Here is a 27,834-nt window from a genome sequence, read left to right as displayed (position 1 = left end):
AAGGTGGGCCAGCAGGCCCCCCAGGAGACTGCTGAGTTGTTGCAGGCCTGCCTTGTTGTCTGACGTGGGAGGTGAGTTATGAGCTAGTCAGGAATCACCATGGGGCAAGGGAGCCGGATTGCAGAGGTCTTCTGGTTATTTATTTTGTGCTCGCCTGCCTTTCCCACAGTGGAATTGAAAGCAGAGGAGAGCACTCAACATTTGCATTCTGCGGGAAGGCACTTGGGTTTCTCAGAACTGAGCTACAGCCTCATGGTACCTCTTGCAATAAAGTCGGGACAGGACAGTCAGAGAGCCTGGCACGAGGCCCTCTCAGCCCCCAGACCACCTGTGAGGCTGGGGTTTCTGTAACACCCCAGTTTTCGAGTCACTACTCTGGGGCACCAGCCTCAGCCAGGAACAGAGGAGCTCAGGAAGATCAGATCCTCTCCTCAGCTCACCCCAGCATGCGTGCAGACTTCACTCACCCGTCTCACCAGCGAGCATCTTGATGGTCTATTTTCATGTCTGTCTCCCCCACTCGACTGGGAATGACTTTAGAACACCCCCGCCGCTGGCCAATTTAGCAACTTTCTGTGAAATTTTAAAAGATACCCTTTTCTCAAGACCCTTGCTTGCCATCTACCAGAAAACTGTCACAATAACAAAAGAAATCTTGATGAGTGTGAGGTGAATGGCGCCCCCTGGAGTTGTGCAATATGAGAAGCTGGAAAGTGACTTATTGAGGGTATATACATTCCAGACGCTCTTGGAAGTGTGGCCCATGCACTGACACATGTAATCCTCACAAGAGCCGTGGGGAGCAGCCTCGGTTCTAACCACCCTTCTACAGATGAGACACTTGGGCTCAGAAACATGATGTAACTTTCCCGTGTTTACCCAGCTGATCAGGGACAGTGTCGGGATGGACACTGGGCCGTCTGGCCCTGGAGCCTTGCCCTTGGCCATATACGCACTGTAATATCCTCAGTCCCAGGTTCTGGGTCCGGCCCTGAGGATGCCCAGCAAGGCTGTGTTTGCTGTAATGGCACAGAAAGGGCCTGGCTTCCAGCCCAGTTCAGCCACCCTCCTGCCACCCCCCACTCCCACCACCATACACACACACACACACACACACACACACACACACACACTGATTCTCTACCTCCTCGTTTAGACAATGAGGAGCTGGATGCAGAAGCTCCAAAGGTTCAAGGACACGGAGTCCCCACAGAGGCCGCTGGAGGTGGCCATGCAGCCAGACTTGATGCCCTCGCACAGACCCAAGCTGTGCCCACTGCTGGAAAGCCCCAGCCCCCGCAGGGACTTCCGGCCTGTCAGCTCATCTTCTCAGACTCACCCCACCTGACTGGCCTCCAGGGCCCTCACGTGATCTTCCCACCTGATCAGCCTCTACATGGTCTCAGTTCTACCGCCCACCCTCGCTCGGCCCCTCGGAGCCCCCACCTCAGCTCTTCCTGCCTGCAGGCCTACCCTCTCGCGGCCACTCTCCACTCTGCTGTCAAAGTAAATTTTCTAAGGCACCGTGTGACCAGGCCCTCCCTTAGTCAAAATCCTTCAATGGTCCTCATTTCTCACAAAGCTCCCTCACCTGTCACTCAAGGCTGCTGACCCCTCCAGCCTCTTCCACCCTCCCACCCCACAGGCCTGCTCCTTAGGCCCCCTGCCCAACAACACACTCACTTCAGCTTCTGCACGTTACTCACAATGCCCCACCCCTCTTCAGACCTGCCTTTAGCAGGTTCCTCCTCCAGAAAACTTTCCCAGAACACCCACACCACATGGAACCCCAAGGGTCAAGTGGCAGCCTAGCGCTGACATGACTGTTCTCTCCTCTGACTCACTCTTCTTCCCAAGCAGGGGACTCCAGAGCCAGGGTCTAGGCCAGAGCCCAGCCAGGTGGGGGCCCAGCAGCAAACAGTCCCCTGAGCGGAAGAACAGGTACAGAAGTCACATCTAACTCCACCCAAGGTGTGGCTCTGGTCAGCCCCAGCTCCTGGCCCCCTCCTCCCTCAGCCAACACTGGCCTCTCTCTCTTCTGATTCCCAAAGGTGCTCATACCTGGGCCGAGGCAGCTTGTCCTCCTTGGGGAAAGTGAGGTGTGACCCCATCAGGGTTGCCCAGGGCCATCCCCGGAAACCCCTGCAGCTGCCACACAGAAACCAGAGAGCCCTCCTAAGGAAGTACAGGAGACAGTAATGCAAGTGCCCTTCAGAGTTCCAGAAAAGTGCAACATGCCATCCCAGCAAGAGCTAGTTCTCACAGCCAAAAAGGGGAGAGGGGCTCAGGTAACTGGTGTCCTCCCAGCCCCCAGCCCACGGGAATCCAGCTCCTCCTCTGGAGACGGGAGGCAGTTGGGGACAGATCAGGTGTCCAGCCAGCCTCTGACCTGGTCAGTAAGGGGAGAAGCCCAAGCTCTGAATGTTCCATTCATCCAGGAGACCCTCCTGAGCAGACTCCAACTATAGCCCAGCCCCCAGACAGGCAGGCAGCGCCTGCGCACATGTGCACAGCCCCCCTCTGCTTTTGCCAGGGGGCCGCTTCCCTGCCCTGCTAAGGTCTATTTGGGGCTTGGCTTGGAGCCCTCATAGCACTGGGGCAGGAAGAATAAGAGGGTATAATCCCCCTCCCAGGATGAGGTCACTGACCTACAAGGACTTGGCCTTACTATTCGGGAGGAGAAATCCTCCCCCCCCCCCCCGCCCCGCCCCCACTGACCCTTGTCCTGGGAAGGAGCTCCAAAAAACAAAAGCAACCCCCCAGCACAAGAGGAACAAGGGAAGAGAGATGATGAGTCAGGAGGCCTGAGGCTCTGAATAGCCATTTGCTGGGAGCTTTGGGACCTAGTGCAGCAGTCAAATGCGTGACTGAGGACACCTCTGCAGGACTGACCAGCCCTCATGAGTCAGCTAAACCATGCCTGCCTTTGAGAAGGGGGAGACAAGCAGGTCACCAAACATCCTCCAGAACCAGTGCTCCACCAGGCAAGGCTTGTGGTCTTTCTTGTTCGTCAATGTATCCCCAGTGCCTGGCACACTGTATGTGCTCAATAAATACTGGCTGAACGTATGAGTGAATGAATGAATGGGTGAATGACTATAGCTGTAAGTACTCAATGCTGCCCACGGTACTGAAGTGTAAACCACACAGTGTTATGGGGCATAGAACAGGGAGTGCGGGAATCCAAGGAGATGAGACATCTTGAGCAAGGACATAGAAGCGGCTACACAGTTAGGACATCTTTAGGCAAAAGCCATCCCTCAGAAAGCGGTCTACTTTCAGTCATCAGCTTCTATGATTGTGTATAACTTCATTCACATGTTCAGCCCTTTGTCACATTCTCTCCTGTCCAGACACTTTTGCAGGGCTTAACCTTATTATCTTCTTGCTGCCCACTGAGGGCAGGTAACTCATTTTTTGATGGATCCTCATGCTATGCAGGGCCATGTCATGCTCCTGGGCAATGAGCAGGATTCCCCTTTCTCCTGAGAGGTTTTTGTGATCTCAGGATCTTTAGCCATATAAGCCCTTGGCCATTTGTGGCCTTGGCAATTTCTAGGTTGCCCAGGATGGTACAACCGCTGGTCTGTGGCCATTGAGTTCACCAGCCCCACCTGGGGTCTGAGCCCTTCCTGCCTTCCCTCCCTTCCTGAAAGCCTGAGGTCCTCTCACCATCTCAAGACCAGAGCCCAGGCCCCAAGCTGGCTCCAGACCCTGGGCTTTGCCTTGGCTCCTTCCACCCTTCTGGGGCCTCACCCCAGCTCATCTCTGCCAGCCAGCCCTCCAGCTTGCCTTCTGAGCCAGTTCTACCCAGCCCCAACTTGCTGGTATCTCCTTCCTCTGTCTACATCATGATCCTGTATGATGCTCCTTGGACCCTGGGCTTCACCTTCCCAAGTGACCTCAAACTCTTCTAGGCTCCTGGGCCTGCTCTGCCTTGAGGAAGGGTGCTAGGACAAGTAGGAAGCACCAAACTACGGTGGTTTAAAACTATAAAAGCAGGGCTTTGAATTAAGCAGAGCTTGATTCAAGCCTTGCTGCCTCCACTCTGGCCAGGGACAAGTTACTCTCCCCAAACCTCATTTTCTTCATCTGTAAAATGGGGACCTTCTGTCCTAGGGTTGCCTCGGGGATAAAATGAGATAATGGAATCGGTGGGTATCAGAGGGGGAGGCAGGATGCACGCACCCAGGGTGGGGCTTTACAAAGTCCCGGTGCTTCCTCCTCTTCCTTCTCCTCCCGCCAGCCACTCTCCCAACAGAAGGAGACAGGGGAGGGGCCCCTGGGCTGCCACGACAGGTATGGTGTCAGAAAGACGGCTAAGGGTGGCTGATGTAATTAAAGTGCCCCTTGGCCCAGCACCTGGCACGTGGGAAGCAACGCAGAAAGGCGCCAGTTTCTTCTGCCCATTGGGTTTTAACGCTGGGTTTCTACTCCTCGCCGGCCTTCAAGCCCAGCCCACACCCCAAACCGGGCGGGTGACTCCGGCTCCGGCTGACTGCCTGGGAGGGCCAGGGCGCTCTGCCCCGGAGAGTCCCCGCCCCCAGTGACGTGTAGGGCCCGCCCCCCTCGCGGCGGCACGTGCCGCGGGGAGGGGAGGGGCCGCGGGAGGTTCCCGGGCGCGCGGCGGTGGTGGCGCGTCTGCGAGCGCCTATTTGCATATGCGCAGGTTGGATATTTATAACTTCTCTAGAGCCAGTTCCAAGTTATTGATGTCTTAAAGTGACTTTAATCTGAGCCTTCTTTTCTTCAAATGGGCTTTTGATTTCCGGAGTGATATTATACATGGCTGTAAGCTATTGACTGAGCGATCGCCCTTGTGTTCTCAATGTGCTGATGCTGAAAATCTGCGATATAAATAAACTTCCTCTGGTAGAATCATTATAAAGCACAAGCAGCAGAAATTTATGGAAAGAACAGATTAAATGCTTAGACTTAAATTCTTCAGTGTGCTGCTTGCCCTAAACTGCTGTGTCTGGAGTTTGGGCTGCTGATTCAGGTGGAAAAAATCAAACGGACACATCGCTTGTCGGTGCATTTTTACTATGATCTATTGTGTTGCCAAAAGAGAAACCTCAAAAGCTGCCATTGATAATCCTGGTTAAAACTTGGAGCATAAATTATTAAGACATGTAGTTTCTTTTCGGAGTGGTTGGGGACTGGGGCGTGCAGCACAGTAAAGAAATATAACATCAATATGTGCTTATGCATTGTAATGTGGGACATTTTTATGCCCTTAATAAAACATTCCGCCTACAACTATGTTTATGAAAGCAACAGATAGGAAGATCCATAATGCCACTTAATAGAGTTAATCACCTCCCACCGGAATGGTTTAAAAGGCTTTTTATTGCATGTTGAAAAGCTCTGACCATAATTAATACTCTACACACTGTCAGGTGCCAATCAGAAGGCTGGAAGCAGCAGAGGGAACTTTCTAGCACTCTGGGGCTGGGAGGGTTCTCAGGACTTGGTCCAGTTGTCTGAGCTCCAGGGTTTTAAATCAGGAATCTAGCCTTTGCATCAAACATTGGGCTCTGTCTGGGCTTTTAGGTTCTAAATGTTAAGCTCTGGGCTCTAGATGTAAATTCTGAGTTTGTTCCGGGCTCTAGATCTAAGCTCTGGATTGGTTCTAGGCTCTCAAATCTAGGCTCTGGGTTGCGAACCCCAGGTCCACAGGTCCTGAGTGAGTTAGTCCCACAGTACATCTATACCCAGAGCCAGGAGAGGGGGCAGGGCTGCTTCCTAACAATGTTGGTTGGTTTAGTTTGCTGTCAGCTTGGCGGATCCAGCTGACCACAGAAATTTATCCTGTATACTTTCCTTTCACCTCTGACCTTTCCAGCCATTTTTCAACAAAGAGGAGGGAAGCCTCAGAATGCCCATGGCTAGGCTTCCCTAGGGTCAGCATGTGGACAAAGGCTGGTCCCTCCAGACAACAGCCTGACATGGAACAGACCCAGACTCAGTGGCCAGGCCCACAGCCAACCAGCCACAGAGTCTCCAGGGCTAATCACTCCCCCTTTCCTCCAAAGGAGAAGTCTTTATCTCCTTTGTCCCTTATCACACAGCTGCTGAGTGACTGGAGCCACAGGGAATCTCCCAAACAGCCTGGAAAAGCTGAGGAGGTGAAGGGTCAGACTGAAATAATTAAAGAATAAAATCACCCTTTAGAAGCTCAATTCAAGCCTGCAAGAGTGAAGCAGGCAGCAGGGAGATAGTGCTCTCCAGGGGCTGGGCCTCTGTCACATGCCCGGGCGGCAATTCTGGGGAGGCTGGTAGCTGAGCTGGAGCCAGCTTGTACTCTGGCGGAGATTTTTCTGAGTGTGAAAGCTCTTTTTCCTCTTGGAAAGTTGGGCCAACAAGAACTAAGAATGCCCCCTGAGGGCGCTGAGTGGGGAGGGTGGGTGGCCAGTGAGGCCAAGCCCTCTATCCCAATACGTGGTGGACTTCTCTCCACTAAACCGGATTCCAGGACTCATTAGGGCTTGGATGGGTGGGTTGTCACCAGTGGCTCAAAGCTTTTTGTACTTGATGGAGAGGTTGCTGTAACAGCTTTGTTTAGATGGAATCATACCTGAACTGATTCCCAGCACCCAACCGGAATACCAGTCACTGGGTTTCCTTAATGATCTGAAAGGATTGATACCCCTCTGCCACGTTCTTACCACCAGCACCACCCAAAGAGAGATCTGTGCTCAACTGAATTGGCCTTTCAACTAGGAGACATTTCCCAATGTGGACTGCACACTGGTTCCATGGGGGACGGTGTCTACAGCTGCCCTCCCAGAGGTGAGCTCCCTCAGGGGGACAGGCCACGCCTTCCCCACCTCACACTGTACTGAGGACAGCTGTATGTTGTGGAGGAAATGTTCGTTCGTTCGGTCAGCCAACAGAAATGTATCAAGCACCTACCATGTGTAACTGCTAAAACTCTCTACCCTCCTAGAGCTCACACTCTGGCTCCCCAAAGCCTCCCAAATGGTCTGGCCTCTACCTTCTGGATGCAGCAACTACAGAAAGAGGAAACTGAGTGTGACCTTTGCGGGGCTGACCACAGCAGACTGAGCCAGGATCCCCAGTGCCAGGGCCGGGTTCCCAGGTGTATCTTCACATCCCAGCCCCCCTTGGGGAACTCCTTCCACCCCATGCAGCCACCGGAGGTATATGCTCAGTCCAGGAGGACACCGTGGGGAGCGTTAAGGTTTCAGCTCCTCTTGGTGCTTCTCAGGGAGCAGAGGCAGAGGCCAGAGATTTGCAGGACTGGCTCATCCTTGAGGCAATGAAGCCAGGGTGTCCTGAAGTTCCAGAGGCCATGACTGTTCCACAGGGGCCTGGAGAAGAGGTTGCAAACTAGGGCTGGGGCAGTTAGCATTTTTGAGGGAACGTGGGTGTTCATGCCAAGCTCTATCTTGACTAGGCAAGTTTTCTTCTGAGGTCCCGCGTCTCCCACTGGGTTTATGTAAATGAGCCATAGGACCCACTCAGGCGAACAGCACACACCACGCACCCTGTCTGAGTGGGGGTGATTGCCCAGCCACGTGCCAGCCTACCCAGCCTGGCCCGGAACTGAAGGCAGCCCAGCTAGGCCCTCGGAGATCAGAGCTGTCCTCCAGCAGCTATCAGGCCCCTGGCAAGCCCCTACTCTCTCTGCCCACAGGCCTGGTGGCCTTGAAGCACCCACTGGGCAGCTGCTCCTGGCCCCTCCCTGGCCTGTGGACTTGAGTCCTCAGGCCTGAGTGCATAGGCAAGGGGGTTTGGGTGCACAGAGCTGGGCTCAGTGCGCGGCTCCCTGAGGGACTTTTGGGATGAGTTTGCTAATAGAGATGTCTGTTCTGGGAGGTCGTGATATCACCTGTCATTAACCTGGGCATCCTGCCCAGGGTTCTCACCAAGAAATCGTAGGCAGCTGCTTGCAGGCTCGTGAGTGATTTGCAAGGACCACAAGCATATTTGCATAAACATATGTATGGAGTGTGTATTTATTTGCATTCATTTGCATAAATTGCTGGCTCTTTGAGCTGTTGTTCCTTAATTTTATTTTATTTTTTTCAGTAAATTTATTTGAGCTCTGAGCACAGATCTGGACACTTTAGGAATGAGAACAAAAAAGGCAAAAAACAACAACAGCACTGGGGCATAAGATGAGAAATTCTCAAACTTAGCTGCACATTAAAATTTTCTAGGGAGGTTTTAGAAATCCTGGTGACTAGATTGTCCCCCATAGTGTTGGATATAACCTCTGGGGATGGGGCAGAAATATAAGGTATTTTTAAAATATACGTTTTTTAAAGTTTATTTATTTTGGGGGGGGGGGGCAGAGAGAGAGGGAGAGAGAGAGAATCCCAAGCAGGCTTTGCACTATCAGTGCAGAGCCCACTGTGGGGCTGAAACCCGTGAACCTCAAGATCATGACCTGAGCCAAAATCAAGAGTCAGATGCTTAACCGACTGAGCCACCCAGGCAACCCGTATATAAGGGTTTCTTTTGAATGCTTGGGGTGAGTACCCAGGTTGGGAACTGATGCCTTAGGACAGGGCCCGTGTCAGATCAAAGCAGCCTCAACCTCCAGCTGGAGACACTGGGCACCTCCCTCACCTCCCACATATACTAACACCTTAAGTGCGGTGAGGCATGTGATGTGCCAGGGAGGCAAAACAGGCTTCCGGTAAAATGTCTCTGTGCCCTTCTTCGTCAACACCATCCCTGTACTATGTCATCCCATGCAGAACTAGAGCATCTGGAGACCTGACTGCTCCTCCTGGCCCGGCCTCCCAGGTCACCCTGGACTCCACCTGGAGCTCTGGCCAGCCCCTAGGAGACGTGAGTGCTTCAGGGGGTACCCAGGGTCTGTTCTGTCTGAGGCACAGGGTTCTCTGTCCTTCCAATGACTTCCAGAGGCCTGGAAAGTAAGCACTTATGAGAGGGAGGCCGTGTGTTCTGGAGCAAGCCCGCCAGACCCCATCCACGTCCCTCCCTTCCTCTCTCAGGGTTGGGGAGAAGGCCAAGTCCTAGGGTTTGCAGGCTTTCCCCTCCCTGATGGGCGCTGCCTGGGCAAAGAGAAATGCTGGAGGTGTGGAAATGCCTAACGTCCTTCAGTGTGGTTGCCTCCCAGGGTTCTGCCACTCTCCAGCCTCTTGTTGTCCCTGCTTCATGACATCACTCCACCTGTCCACCCATCCCAGCGCCCTCTTGAGTCTCCGGTCCCTGCATCTGTGACTTTGCTTCTGCCATCGCTCTGGGGACAGCCCTTCCTCCACAGCTGTTGGCTCAAATCCCGTCCATTCAGGACCCAGCTCAGTGCCTCGTATTCCACAGCACCTTCTCCCATCCAGCAACTATTCATTCATTCCCTCCATCGCTATGCCAAGCACTGGGGTACAGAGACCAGCCAGATCCAGGCTCTGCATTTGAGAGCTTTTCTGAGCAGTGATCAAAGTCCACTGTGTTCCGCTCCCCAGTGCCTCTCAGGGAAATGAGAAGCCCTGTCTCCTGCTGCTGTAGAGATGGACCCCATTAATACGTACTGCTCAGGGTAGACGATATAGGCCTGCTAACAGGAGACAGTCACAGCCACATCTTGCCCTGCAGAGGTGAGCAAGGAGGGAAGTGTTGGTTTCACAACCTCAGGGGGCAGGTGGGAACAGAGAGAGCAACTTCTGATGGCAGTCAGGGTGGCCCAGCCCAGTCCTCTCCTAGATCCACCTTTGCTGGAACACATGGGGTCATTCCTGGAGCCTCTGGGAGCCCTGTGGTTTGGTTTGCAGACCCTTCCCAACCCCAGGTCAGCTGTGCTGGGGAAAGCCTTCTCACCTGCCCCAGGCCCTGGTTGCAGTCCCCTGGGGTCTGTAGCTACCCACCCGGACCCTCTCATTCCATTGAGATTCTCACCTCCACCCACAAGAGGCAATACTCACCCCAAGTGGGAGCCAGAGTGGCCACCGCAGTAGACTTGTAGAAGCTCCAGGGAGCCTGGAGATGGCTTCTGTTCCTAAAAGGAGCTGTGGCACCCAACGGACCCCAGTATTTACCACCAAGACAGAGTTGGGCAGGAGGGCCACAGCACACAGGTACAGGGACAGCTCCTGAGTCAAGTCCAGCATTGCCTTCCCCAGCCCTGGGTCTGGAGCTGGAGGCTGGAGCTGGGGCCAAGGAGGACTCTCCTCCAGATTTTGTGCCATCACAGAGGACTGTAGACCCATCTGGCGGCATCTGCGGGCCACCCCAGGACAGGTTCCGTGGGCACCCAAGGCTGCGCAAGGCTCTGGGAATCAGGGAGGTGAAAGGTGGCATCTCTACCACCTCAGAGCTCTCAGTCTAACCAGAGACAGGATTCACAGGCAAGGATCACAGACCTAGGATGGAGGGATTAGCAAGGGAGAGGCCTGAGCTGGCAAACAGGAGATGAAGTTGAAGGGGCATGGGTAGGAAGGATGTCAGAGGCCACCTGTTGACCCTTCCAGGAACCTCCTGGGACCAGGCCTGGGGTGCCTCCCCCACAAGCTGGTGGGTGCCAAGGACATTGCCGGTCAGTAAGACAGGCAGATGTGCAGGCCACCATGACGGGTAGACGGGGTTACCAGCAGTGGACCAGGGGCTGGCTCCTCCCCAGTGGTCATGGTTTCTTGGCAAGTGGCCAAAGACACCTAGGCTGGCTTTAAGGCAGACCTGACTCTCCGACTCTGTGCCAGGGCCTGAAGCTGGCACCTGGTCCCCTGGAGGACAAACCCCACTTTCTTCTTTTTTTGCTTATTTTCTAATTTTCTTACAATGGTCATGGTGATTGCTTGTATTAAAGACCATTAGCAATATGAAAAACTGCAATGACTCCTAGGCTCTCACCTCTCCTGAAATGACAGGAGGCAATGTGTTGCCCCAGACCTGACACTGGCCAGGCCCGGCAGGAGGGGTGGGCACAGATGGAGACCCTGGGGCAAACAGCCATGGAGGGACACCCCTTCCCAGAGACTGGAGGGCACAAGTGTGGTCCCTATGCCCTACAAACACACACACGCAGGGCTGCACACGCTCCTCCCCCACATCCTCACCCCAGGGACTCTCTGGCTATGAACTCCCTTCTCCTGTGATGTATTCTAAGTGCTCTGAGTTGCCATTAGCCCCTGGCATCTGGGGTTTCCGTTTCATTTCCCTCTTTACCTGGGTAACCGAACTGATTGTACTCCCAGCTCTGGTTCACTAATTCTTGCAAATCCTTTGAAACGATTGATTTATTTGCTGGGACTATACTCTCAGGATCCTTGGGAAACACTGGCTTTTGCTAAAGCAGGTCGAGGAGGGCTGTGTTTCCCCTACTTCTTGTATCTCTCTACTGCCTGCCCCCCATCTCCTCCTCCCAGTACCTCCTGCCACCCCTTCTCTTTGCCATCCTGTCCCTTCCTGGGGCAGGTGGCTGACTTTACCAAAGCCCTAGCTGACTGGACCTTTCAGGGATTAAGTCTTTAGGACGCTCGCAACAAAGCAAGGTTCTGTGGAACAATGCCCATGAGAATTGAGACTTCGAGGTTGTGTCTTGTTGCTGGGATCTTCGCCTTTATTTGAGATACCATTTCCTCCTCTGGGTTCTTGTTGCTCTTCTATTTTCCTGGGTCTGCAGTGATGGGTGCAGAAGCTCTGGGGTCCCTCACTCGGGCTCTTCCCCCGCGCTATCCACACAGACAGCTATCTCACCCAGGCTTTGCAGGAACCCGGTGGAAGACAGCTCAGCCAGGGCCTCTGGATGGAAAGAGTATGGGGGTGGTCGTGATGGCCAGTCGAGGGGAAAGAGCCCAGCCCCTCTGGAAATCCCGGGCAGTGAAGGAGCGAAGCAGGGCTCCCTATGGGCCTCCCCTGCCACAGCTACCCACGGCCACCCACTGGCCAGGAAAGGAGGGTAGCGAGCACTCTCCACTTTCACCCCAGATGAAGAAACCAGATAAGCGTGATGACGAATTTTCAGGCTCTGCACCTAGAGCCCCATCTTCTCCACCTGGGGGGCTGGGCTGTGTTGGAGGGTGTGGTGGTGACTGTCAGTTCCCTGACTGCCTTAGCTGAGCTCTGTCTTCTAGGCAGAGATACCTAGAGTTTATACCTGTCTGAGGGCACACACAGCACGGCTCCATTCAGCATACATCTTTATTCAATTCTCTGGCAGGGGCCAGCCACAGATTTGCATATGTATTTGGAAATCTGACGTCTTGCCCCTAAAATAGTGAGTGGTAAAATAGAAAGCTATAAAATGGTAACAGCCAAGGATAGACCACAGGCTGGTTGGTGGCTTCTCATCGGAGAAGGGCCTCTGTACTCACAGCCTGCGAGGCAAAGCCTGGGGACCCATCAGTTTGAGGGGCACTTCCACGATGCTGCAGGGGAGAGAGGCAGCAACCAGCACCTGTTTTCTGAATGCCTTGCCCTGGGCCAAGTGGGAGGCTGGCTGCGGGGGGTGAGGGTGGGGGGCTCAAGACAGACCCAGTGCTCAGAAAATCCTTCCCTCCACCCCAGCCCTACGTGGACTCTCAAAGACCTCCCCATTGGAGCTCAGAGCCCCTTCCACGGTTTTCCAGGCTAAAGGCCAGGCCTCACCCTCACTGCTCACCTGCCTGACCCCAGCAGCCCCTGGGGGCAGGGTCTCGCTTTCTCCAGATGTTTGCTCTCCATCCATCCCACCTCTTTATACTCCAGGTGAACTGGGTGACTTTTCTGAATTTTTCTCAAAGGCCTGCAATCTATAGCCTGTCATGGGGACCTCTGCCTGCACTCCAGCCTCAGCTCTGCCCCCACCCTGGCTCCGGCTGTACCTTACTGCCCATCACCTCTGGAGTGTGCTGATGTGCAACTTGGGCCTCTGCACAGGCAGACTGCTAACAAAAATGCCCTCCTGTCCACCTTTAACAAGTCCCACTCACATCCCAAGACCAAGCCAAGTCCGCTATCCCTGCGGGCCTTCCCTCCTCCACTCCCACCCTGTGCTCCCCCAGTGCTCCAAGCAGGCTTTGCTACAAGGAGTGTCTGTCACCCTGCGTATGACACAATGTAACACAGATGCATTCCGTGTCTGCACTACTCAGGGTGGTGAGACACCAAACACACACTACAGCTCTGAGAATTAAACAGAACAGGCATTAATCTGAGGCTGGGAATTGGGGCAGCACCGGAAGATCCGTCCCGGGATCAGGATGCTTGGGACCCTGCACTGGCAGTCTCCCTCCCCCGGGGGGCTCAAGCACCACTGCGCCGTCGGCCCCGCCAGTTCACCACAGCCACCATAGTCATCCCGGCTGGCTCTGCATGCCACACTGGAACGTCACAGTCCAGGCGTTAGCATCAGACAGGCCGAGCCCAGGTCTCATGTCTACATGCCAGCTGCCAGGAAGCTGCCTCTGCTGGACTCATGCACAGGACCCAGTTCCCCGCACATCTTGGGTTCTCCTCAACAGAAGGGGGTTCCCGTGCCAAGCAGCCAAAATGACCTCTGTCTACTGCAGCATCTACCTCCCCCATCAGACTGTGAGCAACTTGAGGATGGAAGCTGGTCTTCTATTCATAGTCCGGGTCCTGACACATAGTAGGTAAATGTAAATGTGTATTAGACTATGAACTAGTAAATTAAGACGAATACCCTTTGTCACGTGCATTTAGTTCTCCACCGGTGACAAAGCTAGTGGTCACCCAACACCCCCTGCACTTCCTGGTCATCTCACTCAGCACCCCCCACCAAGGCCCCTCATCTCTCCCTCCTCAGAAGGCCTTCAGCACCACCACTGACCATTTATATAGCACCTGTGTCCCCACTGAGCTGCACTGTCCTCTGGGACAGGGACTGTCTCACTCATCTATTGCCCCGACTCGTCTTTAGCTCCCTCCTCCACCCCAGCTCCTGGCCCAGTGCCCTGTACCTTGTAAATTCAGAAAAAGGGCATCAGGATGGGTTGGAATGGCAGAAAGGAAGGGCCTGATGATGTAGAAAGGCCAGGGGTGGGGGCAGAGTGTGGGGGTGTGGGGGTGGGGCCATTGGTGGTTGACTCTGAGCAGACTTTTTTGAGTGTAAGAGACAAACCTGTCTCACCCTATCTCATAAAATTCATGAATGGCCCCCAGTCTCCTGTGGGTTAAATACCACAATGGGTTTGTTTCTTTCACCATCTACTACGGGCCTGCCTCTTATACTACACACACACACACACACACACACACTCAAATATGTACATACATGCTCATATACAACCACATGTTCACACATACTATATGTTTGTGTCCACATGCTTACATATATCACACACTCAGACATACACATACATGTGCATATGGTTCACACCCTGCCCCTCCAACCCACCTGGTTGGCTGCTACACATCTTTCCAGTATTTTCTTAAAGACCACCCCCCACACCCAAGCCTCCCTGAGTTCCACTGAGCCAGCCAACAGTCCTTCCTCTGAGCTTCCTCTACCCGGTGCTTGCCCCACACTTGGCATCACAGTCAGTTAGTGCATCCCCTGTTAAAGCTCCTCTGGTCTGTGATTATTTCCATTCACATGTGTCCCGGGGACCCCACCCCCAGCCCCGTTCCCAGTCCACCTGTTGAATGAGTAAACAAGTGGGTCAGACAGACACAATGTGTCTGAAGCCCCCAGAGTCTGCCTATGAAAAGGGATGTCCATGCCTCAGCCTTATTCAGCTATGGACTTAATTGTCTGCTCCAGAGCACCCCCAACCTCTCTAGCGCCCTCTCCACTTTGTGCCCTGACCCCTGGACACCTGGAGCTCTCCGAGGTGCTGAACATGGTTCTCTCACTTGGCCCAACTATCTGTCCTGGCCTCTGGATTCTAGTCCTTCTAGCCAAGAGCCACCACGACCTTCCATAAATCTACCCTCCAATGGAAAAGAAGCAAAGTCTCTAAATATGCTATAGGCAGAACACTATTTCACAAAGGCACAACACATTATGAGAGCACAGAGGGAGGGGTAAGCTCCCCTTCCCCATCCCAGACAACAGATTCAACTCTCTCCCTGGGGCCAGACACAAGTCTCATCCTCACCTGGTCCTGAGAACCAAGGCCTCTCAGGGCACCTACCTCCCTGGTGCCAACTTCTAGCCACTGGGTGGGGGGGGGGGGCTCTGGCTTCACAGAGGGACTGTATGGCCACCTTCCCTCCAAGTCTCTGACCTCCTGGCTTTTCCTTGCCCATCTGCTATGGCTTCCCTGACATTTGCAAACCCCACCTTCAGGCTTCTGTTCCCCACGAAGCTCTTCAGGGTCCTGACTTGACTTGCCTGGGTGCTTAATTAACTGCACATTCCCCCATCCTGGCTCCAGTACATCTGCCTAGAGTCCTAGCTCCTGCAGAGCCTTCTGAACATCGGTCTTGACCTCATTTCTTACCTGACTCTCCTAAGCTCTGGACTTCCCGTGGGGTCTCTCAGCCCTGACCCTCTATGACATGTTCATCATGTTCAGAGTATTCCCATCATCCCCTAGGCCTTCATCCTCAAAGCAGGAGCCAGGTGAAAGCTACCTTTCTGGAGGCAGGAAGGACTAATGCCTGCCAGTGTCCACCTGACTAGGGCACTTCCTCCAACTGCAGACTCGGGGTTTGCCCACTGACCCCTGCTCAGCCAGGGGTTGGTCCTCACCTGTGCAGTTTTATGAGGGTTTTTTTTTTCTCATTTTAAGGAGAAAAACTTAAATGACTTTTATAACATCTTGGAGGGCCTGAGAATGCTCCAACTGGAAGGTAACTCTCAGTTCTGCCCAACAAATGCATATCAAGCACCCTCTAGTTCTTAGCCCTGGGGCAGGGGCTGTAGGGACGGAAAGGCCCCTCGGTGCCAAATTTCACCGCTTGAGAAATAGGTCTTGTCTCCCAGCATTGGACAACTTGGAAAAGGCAGGCTGGTGAGAGGCAGTGACTGTTCTTAGGGCTTTATCCCTTTCTGGTAAATGGCAGGAATTTCCATTTGGACAACAAGATAACCAGAAGGTCTCCTCCCTATAACTCTAGGTCAGGCAAGAAGTCTGAGCCTTTCACACCTCTCTTCTCTAGAAGGCCCCATTTCCAGGGAGGGCTTGCCTATATGTAAGGCTGTTAGGCCCTGGGCTGGGGCTGGTGTGACTCCCTGGTAAAGGAACGCCCCTCCAACTCGGGTCGGGTGTGTGGTCTGCAGGTGGTTTTCTCCTGTCCAAGAGGCTGGAGCCCAGCTGGCCCTCAAGGTCGATTCTGAGCTGTTCTTTGGAAAAGGAGATGTGTATATGTGATCAGTCAGGGAATGAGGGAGGAAGAAGGACAGCATTCAGCTTGGGAGCCTGTCAGCAACGGGTTTGCTCTGTTTGTGTAAAGCCACCACTTATCCCCATAGTATCTGAACATGCTGGGCTCCTTCACTCCTGGATGAATTATCCTCTGGGCATGCATGGCACAATCTTTGCTGGGCTTTCTCAGTATATTTCACAACTGCTCTGAGTTTATAATTTTTTTAAGTCCTTTATCAAATATGTGTCATAAATACCATTGGAATCAGGAGCATTTATCACATAGCTGGGTTCTTTCTTGAGCTCTAAAAAAAATTATTTGACTGTACAACCTTTCTCGGGGCTCTGATTTAATGGACTTCTCTGCTGCAAAGCCACTGAAATGCGTTGCCTTTTAATATTTGACACCTCTTCTTCTTTATTACCACCTCAGACAGCCCTTCTAGTCCAGCTGGAATGAGCCCATTAGTCTCTGACAAATAACTCGTGTATTTGATAAAAAATATGCAAAAGCTTGGCTGCAGTGTCATCTCCAGGCTTGGTTCTGTTTGCAGCCTCCCTCTTCTCTAAACAAAGCATCGGGGCCAGGCTGACCCTCCCCAGTGTCCCCTTTCTCTTGGATGCCACTTGCTGCCAGGTCCACAGAGTCAGTTTATCCCACCACTTATAACGGGCTTTGAGATGGGGTATTTAGAGATGTCCATCACTGAGTGTTAAGAATTAGCCTCACAGCGGCACTGTTCATAGTAACCAAAAGGTGGAAGCCATCCACATGTCTACTGACAAATAAATGAACAGATAAGCAAACTGTGGTACACACACATAACAGAATTGCATTCAGCTTTAAAAAGGAAGGAAATTCTGACACATGCTACAACGTGGATGAACCTTGAGGGTATTATATGAAGTTAAATAAGCTAGCCACAAAAAGGCAAATACTGCATGATTCCCCTCATATGAGGTACCTAGAGTAGTCAAATTCGTAGAGACAGAAAGTATCATGGTCACTGCCAAGAGCTGGGGAAGAGGGGCATGGGGAGTGGTTATTGAATGGGTACAGAGTTTCAGTTTTGCAAGATGAAGCATTCTAGAGATTGACTGCACAGCACCATAAACGTGCTTAACACTACCGACCTGTACACTTAAAATAGTTACAATGGTAAATTTTACTGCAATTAAAAAAAAAAAAAAGAGAATTATCTTCAAATTCCACCAGTAGAGGAGAAACCGACACAGAAGTTTTATGAGCACTTGAGTTCCATCATTTATTCATGCTTTCTGGATCAGTTGGCTCTTGCTGTGTAACAAACACTTCTAAGATTTAGTGGCTTAAAACAACAACCATTGATTTAAATTATGATTCTGGTCTGCAGTTTGGGCTAGGCTCAGCTGATCTAGGTGAGGCTCAGCCGATTTTGGTGGGAGCTGGCCGGTGTGAATGGCTCCTCTCTGCTCCACATGGCCTTTTATCCTCCAAAAGACTCACTCAGGCTTGTTCATGTGGTAGTGGCAGGGGTCCCAAGAGAGTGAGCAAAAACAAGCAAAGTTTTTGAGGCTCTGGTTCACACTCACATAATGTCCTTGCAACCACATTCTCTGGTCAAAGCAAGTCACAAGGCCCATCAAAATTCAGAGGGTGGGGAGACGAACTCCACCCCTTGATGGGAGGGGAGGCAAAGAATTTTTGCCATCTACCACACAAGTTGTATGGTTGTGCCATGGCCCCATGATAAATGTTGAAGATAAACATATAAATAAGTTACAGTCTAGTGCGGGAGACATACACGTAAATAAATAATTACAATGTACAGCGTGCTCTAAAGAAGTAAGCACAGGATGCTTTGGGAGCATGGAGGAGGGCAGAGGGCAGCGGGATGTGGGAGAAGAAGGGGAAAGAGGCAGACACCTGGGACACAGTAACACCTTAACTGGTATTGCAGGTCAAAATGATCATTAGCCAGAAGAAGGGAGGAAGAGAGATTGAGGCGGAGGGCCCCGAGAAGGGTGAAGGCTGGCAGGGGACATGCCTGGGGTACAAGAAAGCTTCAGTGAGGAGTAGAGGAGGCGGGCCATGTCACAGATGGCCTTGAAGACTTTATTTAAGCCGGATGGATGGCCAGGTTGCTGAGTGGAGAGGGCTTAGGGCCGGCAACAGCCAAGACATCCTTGGGGGCTGCTGCCCTAACCCAGGTGAAAGAGGGTAGTGGCTCAGACACCCAGGTGTTCCTGAGGCCAGGAGAGAATCAACAGCAGAGATTTATAGGCAGTGAAAGAGGGTGGAGAAGAGAGGAATCAGCAGGAAGATTCAGTGTCCCCTGGGCCTGTGCTTTCTGCCCAGCAATCTGAACAGCCAGGAGTTCCCCACTGAGGGGCCAAGGCCAAGGGCACAGCGCAGCCACTATGTGGCCAGGCAAGGGCATGGGGTCCTGCAGGCACAGCTGGGGCATCCCACCCAAAACCCAGGAGACCAGAAAAGAGTTCGCTGTTATCGGCCAACAAGGAAGGACCTGAGGTCAAGGCTTCCCCTCCTCCACGAGCTTGAGGCAGCCAGATTCTGCAGGGTGCTGGGGTGCTGTAGGGTCTACCCCGAAGGCCCAGCCCCTGCCAGGCTCTGCCCCAATGCCCACAAACTGTCCAAACTGGGCACAGCGTTGCTGGTCGGAAAGCTTCCCCAGGACCCCACATTCTTCCAAGACCCTCGTACATTAAGTGGTTGTCCTTGGCCGAGACACGGGGTAGGTGGGAGGGCAGCTTGTGCCTGGAGCCGGTGCTGGCTTCCTCCCATGGATCCTGGGTCATGATGTCCTGAAACATCCTCTCTCTGGCTGGGCACTCAGCCGGCAGCAATAAGCACACACTGCCTGATCAATACTTTGAATGCACTTGGGGCCCCGCTGTGAAAAGGAATCCCCTGGTGAGCACTTTCATAAATTGAAAAATTTTTCTGAAACTGAGTAATCCTGCCCAGCTATTAAATCCAGATTTCCGCAAAGTGAGAGTAGAAAGTGCTTACATTTCGATGGTGACCTGGATCTCCGAGCACCTCCCAGATGCGTCCAGGATTCCCGGAGGCGGCAGGCGGTACCTGCCAGCACTGGGGCTGCACTTGCAATCTTTGCTGGGACCTTGGTTTGAAGTCAGAGCTTTCAAAAACAATCAGAATGCTCCGGGCCCAGGAGGCGTGGTATTTTGTAACCACTGTGTTTTCCTGGCCCCCTGGGCATGGTTAACTCAGCAGGCTCATGGCTGCATCTGTCACTCACAGCAATGTGACAACCAACGGGGAGGCAAGAGCAGGTGCTTCTAGGTGCTTGAGGGAACTGAGCACCTAAAGCTGGGGCAATGTGCCCAGGGTCACACAGCCAATTAGTGACAAAGCTGGAATGAGAACCAGGACCCAGAACTCCAGCCCAGAACTCTCTAACCCCCACACAACTTCACTCAAAAAGGTGACGTCACCCACCAGGCTCATGTTTCAGGAATGAATTCAGTTGGTGGCTCTTCTTGGAGCCGATGTGTGACCAAGGCAAGCAGTTCAGCCTCAGGCCTGCCCGACCCTGCAGGCTCCCCCACCATCGTGTCCTTGAGCGAGCAACAAGCTGGGGCTGCGGGTCCCACAGCCTTGCCGCCTGCACCTCTCCCAGATGTGTCCCACAGGCCCTCACCCCAACCCCAAACTGAAGTCACCATCCCCTCCCTTCCTGGTGTCCCTCCAGAAGCCTGGAAGTGGCCCTCGTGCTGGCTGCCTCCCTTCCCCTCCAGCACTGACCCCTCCCCCATCCCCATGTTTCACAGCCTAAATACTTGTCTTTCTTTGTCCTTCTGTCCCCATTGTAGTTCAGGCTTTTGTCACTTCTCACTTAGATCATGGAGTGATCACCACCATCAGCAAAAACATCATGCCTGCCTCCCCTTGGGCATTTACTATGTGCCAGGCCCACAGCTAACAGCTTACCATGGACTAGCTCATTTAACCTTCAACAAAGGTAGAAACTGAGGCTTCAGACACATTCCCAAGGTCATACAGTTGATAGGAGGCAGAGTTCAGGTTCTCCCTGGGGCCTGGCTGAGGCTTCCCCTCGCCCCCACCTGCCTCTGGGCGTCCACCAGTACTCCCTGTCCCGCCTCTAACGCGGCTGCCAGAACGATTTGTCTGGCACCCAGGTCTAAGCCCGTCCCTCCCCTGAACAGAATCCCATGGCTCCCTGGTGCCCACGAGACTGAGCTGCCGCCCTCTCACAAGGTTCTTGAAGTCTGACCCCACCTGCCGACATATCACGTCCCTTTGTTCCCAATCTGCCCACAGGTGCCCTGCACACCCTCCACCTAGTGCTTCAGGCCCTGCTGGTCTCCCTTGTCCAGGTCTGAGCGCACCCACGGGAGCCTTCCAGAGGCCCCAGCCAGAGGGCCCACACACACCCATGCAGGTACCCTGCAGCTCCGCCTGATGTGGGGTTGGCGGTGGTCAGTGAGTTGGCATTGCCCACACAACTTAGACCCCCTTTCTCACTGTCTGCCTTGGTCTTCAGCAGAACCAGAGCCTGGTATGTGCTCACAAAGAAGGGCTTGCCTGACACCAAGGCCCACAAGCCCCTGAGCTCAAGCTCAGGGATTTTCACCAGGCTCTGGAAAAGAGTGGGAGCCTCTGTCCCCATTTTGCAGATGTGGAGACATAGGCTTGTCCAAGGACATACGGGTGTCAGGGACAGAGCTGGGCTCGGGAGCGCATCTTGACAGACAGCCAATGCTGGCCCATGTGGACAGAAATGACTGGTTACTCTGCAGCAGGGCATTTTGGAAAGTAATTCCAGAACACCAGCCAGGGTGCAGCATAGACCTGGAGGGCTCAGGGTGATGGTAGGGGACTTGGAATCAGGGCTCAGTTCTGCAGACCACCCTCTTGTATTCATCTGCCAAAGAACATAACCCTTCCTGACAACAGTCTATGTCATTCTGGCCCAAGAATCTGGGCCTCTGATGTCCAGCAACCAGCAGCTAGAGGGTCCAGGGGGCAGGCAGGCAAGGCAAGGCCAGTGGGAGTGTTGATCGTCTGAAGGCCCTAACTTTTGCAAGGGAAAGAGTTTCTCTAAACTAATCAGGGTAGCCATCGGGCTCTCTTCCTTACCCTGCTGAGCCTTGAGGTGGGTCTAGGAGACATCCCCAGGTTTGGAGCCCACAGGCCCGGGACACTCTCTGAACCAACCCCAGGTGGCCAAGACACCAGGCAAAGGTAGGTGTGCATCAGGGTGGGAAGGCCCCAGAGGCCACTTTGGGACCTGCTGGGGCTGTAAGCCAGGCTCCCCCACGCCGAAGCCCCAGCTGAGGGTGGGCACCCTGAGAGAACAGCCCAGGAAACGGGAGGAGGCGCACACAGGTCCTACCTCTTGCCGGCCTTCCCCAACAGTTCCGGAAGTGTGCAATGGAAGGAAGTGCTCTCCAGGCCCCCATTCCACCCCTCCCTTCTTGGGGCCCCTCTCTAAGAAGCTCACCCCATGCCTTGACTTGAGCGTTTAACATAAAGGATGCTGTTTTTGCAGGTTTTGTGGTTTTTATTCCTTTGAACCATATCCAGCCCATCTTACATCACAATGCCATGCTTTACTTGGTATCAGATACATCAGCACTCATTGGCATTTGGAGAACTCGTTCTGTAGTTTTATAACAGTTTTTAGTTGTCTGTGATAATGTATTCTCTGTTTCCAATTGTCAGTATGGGAATCTTTTCCCCCAGCCTTTCAATTTCTGGGTTTGATTTTTTTTTTTCTGTATTGTATTGTTTCGGTTTGTTTTTATTTATTTCTTTGTTTTCTTTCCTTTTTTTTTCCTTTGCTTTTGAAAGTTGTTGTTCCTTTGGTTATGTAGCCCCTCCCAATTGCTGCTTGTTTACGCATCGTTTGTGACTTCTTTTGACTGTCAGTGTTGAGCCAGTCTTGCCAAGAAACAGTATCAAGTATTTTCCTATTTCTCTACTTCTTGAAAGAAAAAATTTTAATTAAAAAAAAAAAAACTCTTAATGGGAACCTGGCCCTGTCTGTCTTCTCTGTTCTGCAGAAATGTTGAAGGAATTGAACCAGCAGCGCAGAGCGAAAGCGTTTACAGACCTGAAAATTGTTGTTGAAGGCAGAGAGTTTGAAGTCCACCAAAATGTTCTAGCTTCCTGCAGCTTGTATTTCAAGGACCTGATTCAAAGGTTTGCCTTCCTTCCAGCTGTGGTCGGGTCTGTTCCTTTGTAGGACGCTTTTGTGTCGCTTTTCTCCTCCCCTCTCTTGCAGGTTCCTGAAGCGTGACTCCCTGTCACAGAGCCAGTAGCCATCTCTCCCCCTCCTCCCCCTCCTCCCGAGTGCCCTCTCACACACAGCCTCAGAGCAGCCACTGCCCCCGGCCTGCCCCACGCAGCTTTGCTGGTCACCGGGGGCCACTGTCAGCAGTAGACGACACCCCGGCCCTGCCCCGAGGATCCCGAGTTCTCAGTGGCTCACAAGCCCTCCCTGAGATTAGGAGGACTGTAGACTCCACGTAGGCTCCACTTTAAGGGACCACTGCACACTGTCCCCACTGGTCGAGCACGGGGTCCCAGGCACCGTCATCACTGCTGTCGATAGTGAACTTAACGCCAGGAAAGCACATCGACCAGACCGTCCCCCGCTGAGGAGCACAAGGTGCCGTTTTCCACAGCTCGAGTCGGGGAGAAGAGACTTGTAGCCAAATCCTCATTCACGCTGCATGCCTTGATACTTGTACACTGAGCCTAAACCGGCGTTGTCTGAGCACAGACCACGTGTGTCCTAAACACGGTCTCTCTCAGCCTTTGCTCCCCTGCCCTCTGCCCTCTGCCCTCTGCCCCGGCTCTTTCTACCTGAATGAGTTTTAATGGTGCATGAGCATCTTTTTTTTTTTTCTTCCATTTTGTTGATTTTTTTAATTTGTCTGCTTCATACCCTCGCAAACGAGTCAGGGGCCACCTTCTAGCTCCTTAGTGAGGGAGAGCAGCCGAGGGGGCCGGCCCAGGGTAACGCTCCTGTCTCTCTCACCCATCAGCAGATTAATGCCGCTGCTCATTTTGCCTTGCAGCCTCTCCGGGGCGGACGCTGAGCCGGGACTGGGCTCAGAGTGAGAGGACAGGACCTCTGCTTGCTTCCCAATGCTGTGTTTGGACTTGCCAACTAACCCCAGAGTGACTGTGTTTTGTTTCAGGATGGCACACTGGCTGGCACCTCCTTTCCAATCTGTTGTGTCCTTTCACTTAGAGCTGAGCTGCCCGGCGTGCAAGCCCCGCCCAGCCACACTGGCCCCAGCCATGCAGGACGGGGCAGGCTCTTTGTGACTTCCAGTCTCATGGACAGCTTGGGTCTCCCGCCCCCGGTGCTTGGGTTCTCGCTATCCAAGCACAGGGGTCAGGGGCATGAGCTCTGGGGTAAAGGGGCACGTTCAGTGGCTTCTTCAGGCCAAGGGAGGTCTTTGTGCTGCCATTCTTGGCAAATTCTGGTACTGGCAGTGACCAGCATCCTAGGGCCTTGGTCCCTGCTACAGACCAGCTGGAGAGCACAGAGCGGGCAGGATGCAGGGGCAGGTTGGTACTAAGCGATGGCCCAGCCCTGGGCTAGAATGATGCAGGCAAGAGGAGCACAAGAGCCATTTGAGTGTCTTCAGAGACCTTACATGCAAAGCCAAACTTGTACACAGCAGAGAAGAGGACACCACTAGGTGGGAACCCAAAGTAGTGAAGCCTTCTTAGGCCAAAAAGAAAGAGGAAGAACATTCCAGGCAAGGGGTGGGTTGCTTGGAATGGTCTGGAATACAAGGAATGTTCTAGAATGTTCTAGAATGCTCCAGACAGGGGATGGGTTCCTGAAATGAAAAGCTGGGACAGAGACTGTCATGAGCAGTGTGGAGGGGAATATAGCCTTCGCAGAGATGGGTGTGAGCTGGGGTGAGATAGGCAGGCAAGCCCTGACCCCTGGGGCTAGGGCCCTGGGCTTGGTCTGAGGATGTGGGGGTCATCAGGAGCAGGGGATGCTCACCTGAAGATGAAAGAACTTGGGATGTGCCTCGGTGACCCTAAGCGGAACTGATGGGTGCTAGAGCCAAGAGGCAGTCACTGGAAGGGAGAGGGCACCCCGCTGGGAGCTAGGAGACCTGGGTTGTACACCTGACTCTGCCACTTGTCCTATGACCCCAGGCAAGTCACGTCCTCTCTCTCAGGCCTCGAGATTTCTCATCTGTAAAACAGGAGGTTGGTTCAAATGACATCCAGGTTTCCTTCCAGCTCTGACATCCCAAGGTGGCGGTAAGGGGATGGGCATGGCCGGGCCTGCAAAGGCTTCCCGTGTGCAAGCCCTAGGACGTGAGAATGGTGAGATCACAGGGTGGAAGGTGGGTCCATGGACAAATGTCATGGCAGAGCTGAGGGAGTGATGAATTAAGCAGCTGAAGGATCTCCAAGTAGACACATCTGGTAGGCAGCCACATCGCAGGGTCTGAATCCAGACAGGTTGAGGCCCGGGGAGACTCCTTCGGCATACAGGAGGGCACTCAGGGAGGAGGGAAGGCCGAAGCCAAGCCCAGAGACCCCCTGTGGTTGAAGGTCACAATGCTAATTTGCAGCCATTTCAACCTTTTACTTCCCTCAACTTGACCTTGGTGCACATCACCATTTCTGCCCATGGCTGCAAAGAGTCCTCTTGTGGGGAGGAAAGTGGACTCGCTACGGAAAGATGATTTCCTTTCTGGCCTTGTAAAATTCTGGAGAAGCTCACACTCTCGCGGTCAGGGGACGGTTGACGTCACCAGGCCATTTCAGTCTGTGACCCTGGAGACTTGGTGTATATCAGCCAGGACGGCTCAGCGAGAGAAATGGGGCCCTGCCCACTGAGCCCGAAGCAGGGGCTTCCCTCTCGGGCGTCTGCACTACAGAAACAGAGGGAGTGGGCACAGTCTGTTTGTGGAACATGGTATCCTGGTCCTTACCTTTATGAGGGTCTCAGTGAGCACTGTCAAGGGCGGGTGGCTGTCCCAGGACCCGCAGACCCAGAGGCTCAGGCTGGACTCCTTTCCACCTCCGTCCTGGGGCCAGTAATGTGTTCACCACTCCAGCCCCAGCAAGGACACCATCCCAGCCCCCAGCCTCGACCCCGGTGTGGACAACCTCACCCGGGGCCACAGGACAGACCTTAGGGAAACCAAGTCATTTGGTACTTTTCGCTCAGCTAACAAGCAGGAGCCCTTCCTGGGTGCCAGGTCTGGCCGGAAACGCTAGATGAGATGAGTCTCTGCCTCGAGGAGGCCCACAGCCTGCCAGGGGGAGCCTGTAAAGAAGTGTGAACAGGAGAGCAGACTGAGCACACAAATGGGGTTTAGCGGCTCACAGGCAAAGCACCTAACTGTGGTAGAAGAGGTGTTCAGGGACAGCCCCCAGGGAGTGGTGGCATCTGGTGTGGGTTTTAAACAAAGAAGGGAATTGGCCGGGCTGGTGAGTAGGACAGAGCCACTGCTGGCAGAGGAGGGAGAGAGTGAGGCCGGTGCCGGAGGTGGAGCCGGCTCGCAAGGCTTTGCAGGAAGCCCGGAGGGGCCACGGTCAGATCTGTGTTTCATAAGGATAACAATCAGTGAGCGGGAGAGCAGGATCTCAGTGTCCTCTCCTGACCAGCTCAGCTGCCCGTGAGCCCCGGGGCCGGGCAGATGTCCTGCCCGGAGCCCCCGTTCTCCAGGCCCCAGGCCGACTCCCCACCTTTGTCCACGTGTTCTTTCCTCACATGTGCACGTACCTTTAGTGTGGCTGCAACGGCTTCTTTCCACTAGTCTTCCCTGATTGGATTTCAAACTCCTTTTTCCTCTGACGAGGACAAGACCCAGCCCAGAAGGAGACTTGTAGAAATGTCTAATGTCATCCTGAAAATCCTCCCACTAACCCTGAGAAGCAGGTGCCATTAGTATCCCCATTTTACAGATGAAGAAATTGAGGCCCAGAGAATTTTAAGTAAGCAAGCAGGTCCGGGATTGGTATCAAGGCCTGACTCCAAAGCTCATGCTTTTACCACCCGTTCGCTAACCTGGAGAAGAACAAAAATGTAGTCTTTATTTGTGCATGAAGTCTATAAGGAAAGAAAGTGAAACTTAGGGTTGACCATGTAGTCAGATGGACAAGGAAAAAGGATGGAGAGCCTGTGTGTGTGTGTGTGTGTGTGTGCGCGCGCATGTGTGTACGTGTGTGTGTGCTAGAAACACTTGTAAACTGGACATCAGATCTGCCCAAGAGAAGACATAATCCCCACCTAAAACAGGTACCTAAGTTGCAGACACTTGCCCTCATCCAAGAGGAGGCCGTATCCTCTGGAGTGAGGAGCACCGGAGGAGACTCCGGGAGGCCATAGGGAAGCTCGGAGCAAAGCTTGTGCTGAGATCCCCGGGCCTGACTCGCCATCCCTTTGTTGCCCCATCTGAGTCCCTGCGACAATCAGGGGTGAAAACACGGCAGGAAGGGGAGCTGCGGCTTTGCCTTTGGATAATGTGAGGGATAGACTGCTGCGTGACCACCACACCTCTCCTGCACCCAGGCTGGTGGGGGACCCCAGCAGGACTGAGTGGGCTGAGCCCCAGGTTTCAGGGACTTTGAGCCGACTAGAGCTAGTGGGGTTCCGTGGTTGCAATCTCCCAAGTCCAGAGTCGCTTCTCAACCCTGCTGAGCAAGACCTGGGTCTGCCCTGGACTTTTGGGGGAGCCTACAAAGAAGTCCCTTCACTTATCCCCAGAAGCCAAGGAGCCCTCAGGGTCCACTTGTGCCATGAGAGGCATTGGCTGCACCCCTTTGCCAGGTAGGCTGTGGGCCCCATCACAGAGGACAGGGGGCTGTCCTTAGAGATAGCAGAGGGAATGCCCTCCCTGCCAGTACTTCTGAACACGACCACAAGCCTGGGTGTGGGAGAAAATGTCAAGCCCCAGAGAAACTTGCCCCCTCAACATACCAAATAGGACAGAGACCTGGCATTCTGCCTTCTAGCTGAAACCCTCATCTCAAAAAGTCTGTTGGAGCCAATGACTCATTCGAACTATATTCTCTTTTCATATTAAATAAAAACAGATGGTGACATTGATTTGTCCAAGGTGCTTTTCACAAGCCCCATGTATAGGCTCTGGGCTTCTCCATCTTTCTCACCAGGGGAAGCTAAAGGGATCTACCTAACTGAGTGGCATAGAGTCCAAATGTAGGGGAGCCCAACAGACTTTAACACAGTAGTCAGGCCATATGCTCCCTTTCCCCTCCTTCCCTGTGGGGTTGGGCATTTGTGGGTGGCAGTCTGCCCCCTTTCCTGGCAGAACAGAGAGGTGTGGCCAGAAGACCACATAATAAGACGAGAGATTCACAGATCTCGAAGCCCAGCAGAAAAATTTAAGTCAGACCCATCGCCAAATCACCATGGGTGGGCCAGGGCTCACCCAGTGAGACTAGAGTATGCCGTGTCTGTGCTCTGGAGCAGGAACATGCCTGAGCTCCTATGCATGCAGTGGGATGGAAATCACATTGGAGGAGCGGGGTCATCCTCCTGAGCAGTCAGGATGCCATCCTCAGTCACCACCTGCTCCATGACATCCC

General features: G+C 53.4%; 1 protein-coding gene across 3 annotated transcripts in view; it reads left to right on the top strand.

The window, feature by feature from the left end:
- KLHL29 (kelch like family member 29) overlaps window positions 1–27,834 on the top strand; it is a 311,078-nt gene that overhangs the window by 265,385 nt on the left and 17,859 nt on the right. For all 3 annotated transcript variants that reach the window (XM_019450776.2, XM_019450763.2, XM_019450767.2), the window contains exon 6: window positions 22,296–22,434. In XM_019450776.2, coding sequence (XP_019306321.1) covers window positions 22,296–22,434 — 139 coding nt within the window. The remainder of the gene's footprint in view (window positions 1–22,295; window positions 22,435–27,834) is intronic.

This window comes from Panthera pardus, unplaced genomic scaffold, assembly GCF_024362965.1.
Source record: "Panthera pardus isolate Hobbes unplaced genomic scaffold, ASM2436296v1 HiC_scaffold_26, whole genome shotgun sequence".
In the NCBI taxonomy this organism is placed as follows: Eukaryota; Metazoa; Chordata; class Mammalia; order Carnivora; family Felidae; genus Panthera; species Panthera pardus.
This window is presented reverse-complemented; position numbering and strand designations above follow the sequence as displayed.